General features: G+C 41.4%; 1 protein-coding gene across 5 annotated transcripts; it reads left to right on the top strand.

The window, feature by feature from the left end:
- The first annotated feature begins 411 nt into the window (after positions 1-411).
- On the top strand, positions 412-7,874 carry HNRNPDL (heterogeneous nuclear ribonucleoprotein D like). Of its 5 annotated transcripts, XR_008597769.1 has the most exons (9): positions 412-644; positions 3,825-3,993; positions 4,091-4,252; positions 4,701-4,832; positions 4,941-5,055; positions 5,354-5,521; positions 5,838-5,930; positions 6,314-6,418; positions 7,112-7,874. XR_008597769.1 is itself a non-coding variant. In XM_054990535.1 (8 exons), exons 1-7 carry the CDS (start codon positions 526-528, stop codon positions 5,906-5,908), a joined length of 936 nt encoding a protein of 311 aa, XP_054846510.1. In that variant the 5' UTR covers positions 412-525; the 3' UTR covers positions 5,909-5,930; positions 7,112-7,874. The 5 variants fall into 5 exon arrangements, 3 of the variants coding, with proteins under 3 accessions (XP_054846510.1, XP_054846511.1, XP_054846509.1); XR_008597768.1 differs by having other exon boundaries at positions 5,838-6,418; XM_054990535.1 differs by lacking the exon at positions 6,314-6,418.
- Positions 7,875-12,103: the final 4,229 nt, after the last annotated feature.

Here is a 12,103-nt window from a genome sequence, read left to right as displayed (position 1 = left end):
TCTAAAGAAGCTTTGACTCGCCCAAGCTTATAGCCTGAAAACATCGGTCTCTAAAGAGCCACTGGACTCCAATCTTACAGTCTTGCAAGCCAAGTCTTGCAGCAAATTAAAGCAGCTTCGGGGTTAACTTCATTAGGCAAGTAGTCCCATTGAACCCAGCGAGCTTTCCTTCTGAGGTGGGTAAACGTGTCGAAGAGCGCCGCGGGGAACGCCTGCTTTGTCCCCCTCCCTCCGTCTCCGCGCAGGCGCCATTGCCCTCCCTCCTGGGCCTCCTGATTGGCGGGCAAGGCCTTTTGCCACGCCTCTCTGCTATGCCATTCAGCGCCCCTTCCGCGCCTGCGCTATCGGGCCGCTCCCATTGGCGGAGAAGGCCCGTATATAAAAGCCCCTCGCGCTCTTTCCCGGATCTTTTCTCACAGCCGCCATTTTATCGCTCGCTTTGTGTCGTCTCCTCGCTTCCCCCCCTCCGCCTCTTCCCTCTCTCTTTTTGTTTTGTTCTTCTTCCTTTGGGCCGCGCGCTCCGCTATGGAGGACAACACCGACTACGGCAGTAGCAATAACAACAACGCCGGCTCCGGCGGCGGCCAGGAAGACTTCGCCGAGGGCTCCAAGATCAACGCTAGCAAGAACCAGCAGGACGACGGGTAGGAAAGGGGGGGAGGGGTGCCCATTCTGGCGCCATTTTGGCCTATGAGAGAAGGAAGGGGGCGGGGCTTGGCTTTTTTAAGCAGCCTCCACGTGACCCGGCTGTTCCTTTCCGAGGTCCTTTCCCCCCTGCCTCGAATCCCTTTGTGCCTCTCTCGTCTCTCCTCTCCCATCCTCGTCCGCGCGCCTTGGCCTGAACTTCGGATTGGGCGGGCCGGGAGAGTGACATGACGCAACCGACAGCCTATAGAAAGCTGAGGGGCGGGGTTGCGCCGGGAGATGGCCTGACGTGCCCGAGCGAGGGGAAAAAAGTGGAGCCGTGCGCACAGAATGGGCGGGGCGAGGAGAATGCAAAGGGGAGGGGCAAGAGAGCGACGTCACAATGCCTCGACGCGGGGTGCAAAGCGATGCATTCAGCGGAGGGCTTTGCTTGCTCCAGGAGCGCCACAGATGGACAGATAGCCGTGGGAGGCTGGAGGCATTGCCGTATAGGCAATCGCGGGCCTCATGGTTGCTGGGATTTCTTGGCAGGCATCGCCATGTATGCCCCCGATTTTTTTTTGCCTTGGAGCTCTGGCTACTGAGATTTCTAGCATTTTAAATACCTGCCTGGCAGAAGGGCTTTTGGTAGCTTAGCTTGCCTTGTGGGGAGAGGAGGAAATACGTGCGAAAGGTGCCAGTTCCTTTTTGCAACAGGCGAACTCGCTTAGTTTTCCTGTTTTCCTGTGGCGTCGTCAATGCTTATTTGTGACCCAAATAACAAAATCAATAGGGCAGCAGGATTTGAGTCCAGTGGCACCTTACAGCCCAACAAGATTTTCTAAGGGTGTAAACTTTGGCGACTCAAAGGTCCCTTCTTCAGATGCAGCATCTACAGATACTGTGTCTGGAGAGGGGATCTCTGACGGTCAGAAGCTTTTACCCTTCAGAAATCTCGTTGGTCTCTTAAGGTGTCTCTGGGCTCTACTCCAGATCAACATAGCCATGCACCTGAATGATCTTTGGGGGTACCATGTAGACTGACAAATGTTTCTCAGAGTATGCTTTTGTGAGCAGAAGCCTCGACGCGGGGTGCAAATGTATCATGAAAGTTTTTGCCATAATAAACATGTAAGAAGACAACTGTTAACTTGCTACACCATGGCTATCCTCTGGATTCTGTGTTTCCTGTAAACTAAACTATCAGTAATTGCTGACAGTGGTGCTGGGTTTCTCTCCTGAGAAATAAGTGGCTGAGTATATATCCTGCATACATCTACATTTTAAGTGAAGTTTCTTGTAGATAGCAGCTCAGTGGAACTTATTTATCGAGGGCTTGTGCTGCTGAACTCTTTTTGATTTTGCTACTGCAGACTAACAGGGCAAACTCCTTTGAATCTTTACACAAGCAAACTGATCCCCACACCAAAAGGAGCTGTCTGCATCTCCATATCAAAGGAGTTGTTTACACCCCCCCCCCTCTATATTTGGCCAGTTTCCTTCTGCTCTCCATGCATCTGACGAAGAGAACGTGATTCACGAAAGCTTATGCTACAATAAAATTGGTTAGTCTTAAAGGTGCTACTGGAGTCTTTTTGATTTTATTTAGGCCTGTAACCTTCTATAAGTTCTGCAGCAGTTTCTCCCACATAGGCACACAGTCTAAGAACATCATTTCTGAATTGTTGATTTCTTTGCCTCACTTGAGGCAGAGGGAAGGATCTGTATAGTATTGTACAAGTAAAGTTTGCTCTTTGCTTATTTTGCTTTTAGAGACCTAAATAAGGTAGGTCAGTGACTGAGCTATGAGCTTTTGAAGCTTTAGTTTAAAATTTTCCTTTGTCATTAACAGCCTTGTCTCTAGTAACGCTGATCTTAGAGTGGTTATGATTTCTATGAAGATGTCTGAATATTCAATTATAATATAAGTTCTTGTTCTTATTATGCCCTGGCTGAAATTTGCAAAGTAGCTTACAGTCCTTGATAGTGCCTTTAAAAAGCTTTTGGAATTGGTAGCTATATTTCCATTTCACAGGTAGGAAATGAGTCCAAGAGAGTGCTATGGAATTGCACTTTATTCTGGGGTAGGTAATGTAAAGTTTCACAACTTTTTGCAAGGTGCTATATTATGGAAAGTCTGTATTTTCTTGAGCTAGTGTAGTAGTAGTTAGAGTTAGCTGAACGAGACCAGGGTTTAAATCCCCATTCAGTTGCAGTGTGTACTGGGTCACTTTGGGTCATTCACTATTTTCCCTGCAAAACACATTTCTCAGGCTGTTGATTGTGGGTGGTATACAGCTTTGAACATGCTCTAGGAAGGATAGGATAAAAGAAAGTTGCACTGGGGGCATCTCTGCCAGAAATCAGTTGCTTATGTATGCTTTTGAAAGCGAAGTAGAGTACTGCTTGCCTATGAGTGTGTCTTGAAACTGAAAGTCAGATTTGAGTAGACAAAAGTTTGCCACTTAAAAACCCCTACAGAGTATAAAACAAATAGTTAGGAAAGAACTTAAGAAAGAATTTAATGAACTTTAGTAATGATGTGTGGTGCTTTATTTCTTGTGATGTTTTCTCGATCCACACACATCCTGCTGATGTTACTGAAAATGATAAAAATAGGACTAGAGACCTATATTGTAAGAGACCAGACCATAGCAGCATCAGCTTTCATATTCCTTAAAACTGAACTTCTCCCTCTGTATGTAAACCTTAATGTCCATCCGTGGAATGATCTGCTGTTCCCTCAGTGAGGTTCTGGATATTTTGAATTGCTAGTTGTAACTCAAGTATAAATATGTTGTATGTTATTTTCCTCAATTATGTGGAAGGCAACATAAGCAGAAACAATCCAGATAAGCCGTATATGGTAATATTTTCTGTTTTATACTGTGTTGATCACCTTTCCACACAAATAGAGATGACTCTAAATAGGCAATGACTATCAACAGAAAGTTCAGCTAGTAAAAGCATTTATTCAGTAAAAATATATAAACATGCAACCACACAACACAGTGGATGTTGTGGGTAGGTTCAGATGGGAGAAGGTGGTCGTTAAGGTATGCCAGCCCCAAGCTGTATGAGGGTTTAAAGATACCATTACCTTAAACTGGGAATCAGTGTAGATGGGTAGCACTGGAGTAATAGGTAAATTAAGCTTTGCGAAATAATTATTGAAATATATCTGTGTTCTTCCATTGCAGGAAAATGTTTATTGGAGGTCTGAGCTGGGATACAAGCAAGAAGGACTTGACAGAATACTTGTCTCGCTTTGGAGAAGTGGTGGACTGTACAATTAAAACAGATCCTGTCACAGGGAGGTCAAGAGGCTTTGGGTTTGTGCTTTTCAAAGATGCTGCCAGTGTTGAGAAGGTATGTAATCACACCATATGTAGTCATAAGGAACATATCTGCATATTCCTGCAGACTTTTCTTTCCCTGAAGGTAATCTTCATATATGTACTTTTAGGTATTGGAACTGAAAGAACATAAGCTAGATGGCAAGTTAATAGATCCCAAAAGAGCAAAAGCCCTGAAGGGGAAAGAGCCACCTAAAAAAGTGTTCGTTGGTGGACTGAGTCCTGATACATCTGAGGAGCAAATTAAAGAATATTTTGGTGGCTTTGGAGAGGTATGGTTCAATGGCATAATATGAATATCTCTAGCATTAATGTTGGAGCCTACAGTTGAGGGGCATTGTGTACAGTAGTGATTAGTAAAAAATGTTGCTGACATACAGGGGACCCTATAGTCATAGTGGGAAGCTAGGGTCGAAGGGGCAACAATAATTCAACTTTTTACTTGTATTCATGGTCTTTATATATAATGTTCAAGTATTAAATCTGCAGTTTTTGTAGAAAGAGGTATTTTCTAGAACAGGTACCACATGGGTGCTTGAAGTGGAATCCCTGACAAGGAAAATGAGTGGTAGAAGGACTAGTGAGGAAAGGAATGTCACAAATGAGACATTAGGAAAGCAGAGCAGAAAAGATGAGGCAAGTCATATAGTGGAAAGCTTTAAGGGACAGATGGGATGTTTTATGTTGCCTCAGCATATAATAGTTTAATGTGTATTTCAGATTGAAAATATTGAGCTTCCCATGGACACAAAGACAAATGAAAGAAGGGGTTTTTGTTTCATCACGTACACAGATGAAGAGCCAGTAAAGAAATTGTTGGAAAGCAGATACCATCAAATTGGTTCTGGCAAGGTACTGCTGTCAGTTTTAAGAACTTGTTTGGCAGTTCTGCTAAAGGAATGGCTGTCAAGAATAAGGCCTTTTCACGCTACTAAAGTCAAGCAATTTTTGTTCCTTTAGTGTGAGATCAAAGTAGCACAGCCCAAAGACGTGTATAGACAGCAGCAGCAGCAACAGAAGGGAGGCAGAGGTACTTCATCTGGTGGGCGTGGTGGTTCCAGAGGACGTGGCAGGGGTAAGTGTGGTTTAAGTCTTGAATTGGGTGATGAAAATGCACAGACAGAAACTAATAGGAAGTGTGCTGTGTTCCTAACCAATTATGGGTGTGCATGCAGGGAAGGAATGGTGCATCATTCTCTGTTCTTGTTTTGACAAAGGGACAGATCATATAATCTAGCCTTCTAGTGCCAAGCTAGAGCCCAAATTAGGAATAAAAACACTCTTCCTTGTGGTTTCCTTGTGTGGTATATGCTTAGAGCAGCTCTAAAACAGTAATGGGGATAGAATTCATATTGGTTATCTCTTCATTTTAGGTCAAGGCCAGAACTGGAACCAAGGCTATAATAACTATTATGATCAAGGATATGGAAGCTACAACAGCCCTTACAGCGATCAGAGCTATAGCAGCTATGGCGGATATGATTATTCTGGGTATAATTATCCAAGTTACGGCTATGGACAGGGATATGCTGACTACAGTGGTAAGGACATTTTCTCCCTTTTGCAATAAAGAGAGTGTCTCTGTGCCATAGGATTGTTTCTTTCCCTGGAGCTTTGGGAACTTTAGTGAAGCAGAGGAATGTGTATTTACTGCAATTATCAGTGGATACAATTTGTGCTTTTTATGCTGTGTTGTGGATATTAAACTTAAAGAAGTGCTATAAAAGTTGGGCATAGAGGAATGTGTGCATGTGCTTAAAGATAAAGGGTGGATAAATGCCTTTGCAATAATTCTTGTCAGTGTTTTGTAGTACCAAATTGGTCTTGAGATTTAATTTTTTCTTTTAAAACCAACAGGACAGCAAAGCACATACGGAAAGGCATCCCGAGGTGGCGGTAATCACCAAAACAACTACCAGCCATACTAAAGGAGCACTTGAGAAGAAACAGGTGTGTAGTGAGTGAAAGCGTCACTTTCTGTACCTCTAATCTAATTTAAAGATCAATAGACAAACAAGTAAAAACCGCTTTCTTGGATAGCTGACTCTCTTTTTAACAAAAATTAAAACGTGTGTTTAAAAGATGTCTTTTAAAACTTCTTTGCCTTAAGTGTCTATAGATCTTTAACTCTGTAAAAGGTGGTTCGTCGTCCTTAGTACTTCAGAGAAACATAAGAGTTTTTCTGCTTACAATGTGTACCAGGTGGTGTAGAGGAATAATTAAACTTTGTAGAAGTGTTAACCAACAGGTAAAGTACTGAAATGGGTACAACTTAAGCAAAACAAGATTGTTGTCTTCTAACTCTGACATTATACCTTGTTTGTACCCGCCAGCGGGAACTTCATTGCAGGCCGTGTGTCACCCTGACCACGTCTATCTCTGGGGGTCGCACGTTGCAGGCAGAGCGCAAGGCATACACCAGAAAACGCTGTCCTGTGGTATGGTCTCTTCCAACTTCATGTACCAGCGTAAAGATTAAAGTGGAAAACTTCAGACTTTGGCTTCTTTTTTAAAAAAAAAATCTTCTTTGAAGATTTAAGTGTCTTAACTTAAAATGGTTTTTTACAGGAGTTAAAGTGCATAAATGCCTTTACAGCTTAATCAATTTTGGTCTTCTGTTTAGTGTTGTATATCAATTGTGGAACCTCATTTTAAGTGTTCGTTCTTTAAGATTTAATGCTTGCTTTTTTCTTTTTATAGCTTAGTGAAATCTACAAACCAAAACGAACTTTTAAATCTGGGAACATTAAAGATCATATGCAAGCAACAAGCTGTATTTGAATCACCTGGTTAACAATTTTCCTTGGTGTATTGCCACTTTTTCTTTCCCACTAGCAGTTGAAGCCATGAAAGGCTCTTCTTCAGCTTGGTTTTTAGTTAAACCAAGAATTTCTCTTTTGAGTCTCAACGGTTCTGTGACATGCTCCATCATTGAGCTGAATTGGTACATCGGGGCATGTAAAGCCTAATTGGGTCATCCGAAATATTTCATGTCAACAGATTATGCATATGATCTTTAACAGTGAAGCAAGGAATAAATAAAGGACTTAAAGCAGTTCATGAAAATGGACCTTTTAAAACGCTTGTAAATGTTTCACACGTCTCATAATGATTTTGTCTTGGTTTCGTAGGTGGAAATTCTACAACAAAGCCATCTTGCAGAACATCAGGACTTGACTTGGAGGGTGGTCTTCGTGACACGAGATTATTTTGTAAAAGACTTTTAGTGTATGGCACAACAGTGTCCAACTGTACATAGTGGCTGACTAGTTTCCTTTAGCGTTTTTACTTTGTCCTTTGTCATCCGTGTTATGATGCAAATGTGGTTTTGTGTTTATACAATTTTTATTTGTATAAATTTCATGTTGACCGATTCCCAAATAAAATGCTTCTGTGATTGCTGCCTTCTGAATTCAGACAATGTTGCAGCATAGTTACAGCGGTAAGAATTGGCCTGTTTTGCCAGAACAAGGTGCACCAAGTCACATTCGATGCCTACAGCTTGCAAAGCACGTGGCGATGTTCTGTATGTACAGCATTGGCTAGTTTTCAAACAGCCGTGTGTCTCGCACTGCAGCATGATCAGTAAGTGCCATGACTTGTAATGGCAACATCACAATGTGGTAAAGGAATCACATTTGTTCAGGACAGAAGCAAGCAAACGTCCTTTGGTACGTGTGTGGGTCCCTTGAGTGGTTGTGAAAGGGATTGCTGTAATGGGGGCTGTGACTGGGCATTTTTAATAAACTGGATAAAAATTGGGTCTTGTGTAATAAACTTATCAGTTGAACAATGTCTTGGGGCTCTTTATACTAATATGCATTGTGGCTCAAGCATCTTTAAGATGCCACTGAGCGCTTCATAATTTTGATTAAAAAAATGAATTTCTCTCGATTTTAGTTTGGGCTTCATTAACATAAGTTATCTGTTGCCTCTTGGCATGGCTGTGAAGATGCCCAAAACACTACAGTTCTGTAGACTACCTGAAGACATGCTGTTGCATAGAAGATGCTAATGCAGACACTAGACTAAAGACCATACTTTGCTATTAGAAACCCCACAGTCTCTGTTAGACCATTGCCGCCATCTTAAACACCGCTAAGCCCTTTTAATCCCATTGACGGCATTGGGAATAGAGCAAATATTACCATTAACTCCTCTCATCAGCAAAACCAGTATTGGGGGGGGTGAGGTTTGAGATTTTAGCCTTTTGGAAATTTGGATACATGGAGTGGTGGTAGGCAGGCACATTAAATCCTTCTGTCTGCCAGCTAGAATATTGTCATTTGGCCATAGAAGATGTAGACTCTTGCAAGTTTGCAGTAGTTTGCTTCTTGGCCTCACAACTAATTTTGCCCAACATTAAGTGGACGTTTTGCATGTTGGGCACCATCATGTCATAAATTTGACTTCAAGTAACTCTAGAATACACAGGCAACAAGAATAAACCTTGCCAATATAAATGTTTGGTCCATTCATGCTTATTTATGGCCAGTGCTGTCTATGAACCCAGTTGTATTTGAATTGCAGTCTTTTTGATAAATGGTGGGCAAGTAGAACATTGCCAGTGGGTGTTTCTAGGAAGCCCAGTTCTGAAGTGAAAGTAGGTACTTTTACACAAGTGTCCTCTACAATTATATTCTGTCACTACTTGACCTTGTATTTAATGTTTAGGAATTAAGAACAAATCATGAAGATACATAGAAAGTACAAACACTGCCTAGCTGGGTATAAGTAAAGCCCAAAATAGTTGCAGTACCCCCATTTTTAATATAGTCTCAAATTATATCTGAGTATCTCTTAACATTCCTTGGATCTAATGACCTCTAAAAATACTTATTTCAGAGAAAGGAAATATATTTAGAAAATATTCTGTTCCGAAACTAACTTTTTATATAACAATTGGGAAGTTATTTTTACCAAGAAGTACTTATTCAATGCATTCTCTAAAGTGGGGGTACCTGTGAAATTTTGAGAGTGGGTCACATGCCACCCCAAAATTGCTGCCAGATCAGCTGGTTTGAGAAATAAATAGCAACAACTAAATTGTATCTTTAATTACAGTAGAGTCCAAGATTATATATATAAATGCTGTCACACAGCAGTCCTGCAGAGCCTTACAATTTTATGGTATCTCAATAAATGAGGGGGGAAAGTTTGCCACTGGTGTGAGCAGGGAGGACAAGTCATTACATGAACACAGGCTCGCAGAAACATCACTCTGATTAACTCCGCTTATCGGCCTCCAAAACCGCATGGTTTCCTTCCCAACACCCTCAGGCCACTATTAGAAAAGTTCAAGAATGAATAGGTGCTGTTCTAACCTGTCTGTAAGATGGGACTTGTTACAAATACTGATAGGCAGTGAGCTATCACAGTGGAGCATAGCAGGGGAGCTGGTCCAGTAAATGTGCGTGTCAGTTCTTGAAGGACTTTATTGCACTTTACATTAAACTTGGAAACTGAACAGGCAGCCAGTGAAGCGCTATCAAAACAGGTGCGATATATTCTCTGCAGTTTCCTCCAATAAGTCTACATGCTGATGCATCTTTCATCGTCGGAAGTTTCCAAATAGTAATCGAGGGCGTTACCCTACATGTCAGCTACAGTCCAGCCTTGAGGTTATTGTGTGGACCACTGGGGCCAAACTCCTTGAGGCAGGAGCTATGCTAGATGGAAGAAGCCATTTTTAGCACCCAAGTTAATCTTCACTCATAGTGCTGGATCTGCTGTAACTGCCAGACTGATAAATGAGACCGAGTTTAGCACCATTAAATATGGGGAGAGAAGTGCCCTCCACAACAGCCTTACCGACGAGCATCCTTTTCATCTTGTCAGGATCCACCTTCAGTTTGCTCACCCTCAAGCCACTTGACCATGACTTCCAACAGATTTCCTACTGTATTTAAAAAGAGTCGTAGCAGCCTGTTTTACTTTGGAGCAAATCTTTTACATCATGGCCCTTAAGTTTTTATTCATACATGGAAGTGATTTTAGAGGGTAGAACAAACTGCATTTTAGGCTGTAGATAAAGGATACCTTTTTTGGAATGCTACACTGGGCAATATTTTTTCTCTCAACAGGCAAAATGTGGGCCCAGAGGTTATAAAAATTATATGGTGATAGAGCTGCATTGTTTGTTTAAAGAAGGGGTGTGTGCATAATACCAACACTCAAAATAAAAGGGTGGCCCTAAAGGGGCATCAGTATAGGACAAGAGATGTTATGATCAACAGCAAGACATTTCCCTCCCTGCTATTGTGCCATAATACCAAACGTCTCTTGGTTAGCCTGAAAAAATATATACACTTGTTATTAAATCATACTAATTGAATCATACAATATGTCCCCCGCACCACACACCCCATCTAATGCCATTCCATTACATCTGGTTTGATTTCCTTTATACATCTTTGGCAACTGCTGTTTGTTATATCTGTATGCTTGAACTGGTGTCTGTGCTGGTTTCATGTTTGTGGTTATCTGATGCAGCATATTTTTCCTATCTTGGAAAGAAATGTCCAGTCTGAGCTATTCTGTAATGGATTTCACTGTGCTAGACTGTTACAGCAAAAAACAATAGACAAGAGTCTTGAGGCACTTTAAAGACAGATTTATTGATGATACAAAGTTTTATTGATTATAGTCCACAGAATTTGATACTCCAATAAATCTGTCTTTTATTGGCGCAGCTTTCCTGTTTGCCATTGTAACAAATGCAGTTTCATATAAAGGCATTTCATAGAATCATAGAGTTGGAAGGGGCCATACAGACCATCTAGTCCAACCCCCTGCCCAGTGCAGGATCAGCCTAAAGCATCTCTGACAAATATTCATCCAGCCTCTTCTTGAAAACTGTCAGTGAAGGGGAGTTCACCACCTCCCTAGACAGCTGATTCCACTTTTGAACTCTGACCATGAAAAAGTTCTTCCTAATATCCAGCCGGTACCTTTGTGCATGTAATTTAAGCCCATTGCTTTGGGTCCTACCCTCTGCTGCCAACTGGAACAGCTCCTTGTACAATTTCTAGCATTGTACAAACAGAATTCAAACAAATAGGCATGTTTCATTTTGAATAGGACACGGATTAGGAGCTAGGATGGCTGTGATGTTTGGGCAGCGTTTTAAACAAATAATAATTGAAGCCAGCATCATCCAATCTTGTTGAATATGGGAGCAAGCCAAAGCAGGTTTACTCGAAAATAAGTCACATGTTGTTCAGTGGGGACTACTCCCAGGAAAGTGTCTTTAGGATTGCAGACTACTGAAATCAATGGGTTTAAGACTACCTTACCTGTACACTGGATGGAGCCTATGGAATTTTTAGTTCATAATCTACTTCTCATCTCATCAACCCACTAACCTAGAATTTACACTATTCTCTGCCCTCAACACTCGTTACAATACTTCATTGACAATTACTCTGATAGTTAACTAACTAGCCCTCAAGTATGAAGAAAGCAAAACAGTTGGGGTCATAATGAGGGTTCTACCTACTCAGGGGATTTCCCAGCTAGGCAGAAAAATATGACGTTGCAAATTAATGAAAAATTTAAAAAATAATTCTGATGAAGACTAAATGTTTCGGAAAGGATGGAATGTTGAACCTAAGCCTCAGTTAAAGGGGGAAGATGGGGAGATGTCAACTCAACCTCTTGAGAGTTTTCTGATACTTGGAGGGGAAATCAAGCCCCTCCCATAATTTCTTTTGGATCCCGTTTGTGAGACAGAAAACATTATGCTAACTTGTTATATATGAGCTGAAGTTAAAGAAAAGAAACATCTTAGATATTTTTTGTCAAAGTTGAGTTTTTTTAAAAAAGCAAAGCAATCCTTGGACTCCTCCAAAGATCAGATCTTACCAATGTCAATTTTAAATATTTGATTTTAGTTATGGTGTATGTGCTCTTGTAGTATACACAGAGGAAATGACTGCACTACAGCACAGTTCTCTGTTGTTAATCTCACCCATTTATATCATTATACTACCATGTACATTGTTTTGGAGGATAAGAATACTGTCTGTATGTGCATGCAGGCATGTGTCCCATCCCAGAGTAACAGTTTAGGCTCGAAAGTGTGTAACTGGATCAAAAATACCCAGTAAGCTTCCACAATAGAG

Source organism: Eublepharis macularius, chromosome 10 (assembly GCF_028583425.1).
Source record: "Eublepharis macularius isolate TG4126 chromosome 10, MPM_Emac_v1.0, whole genome shotgun sequence".
Classification (NCBI taxonomy): domain Eukaryota; kingdom Metazoa; phylum Chordata; class Lepidosauria; order Squamata; family Eublepharidae; genus Eublepharis; species Eublepharis macularius.
This window is presented reverse-complemented; position numbering and strand designations above follow the sequence as displayed.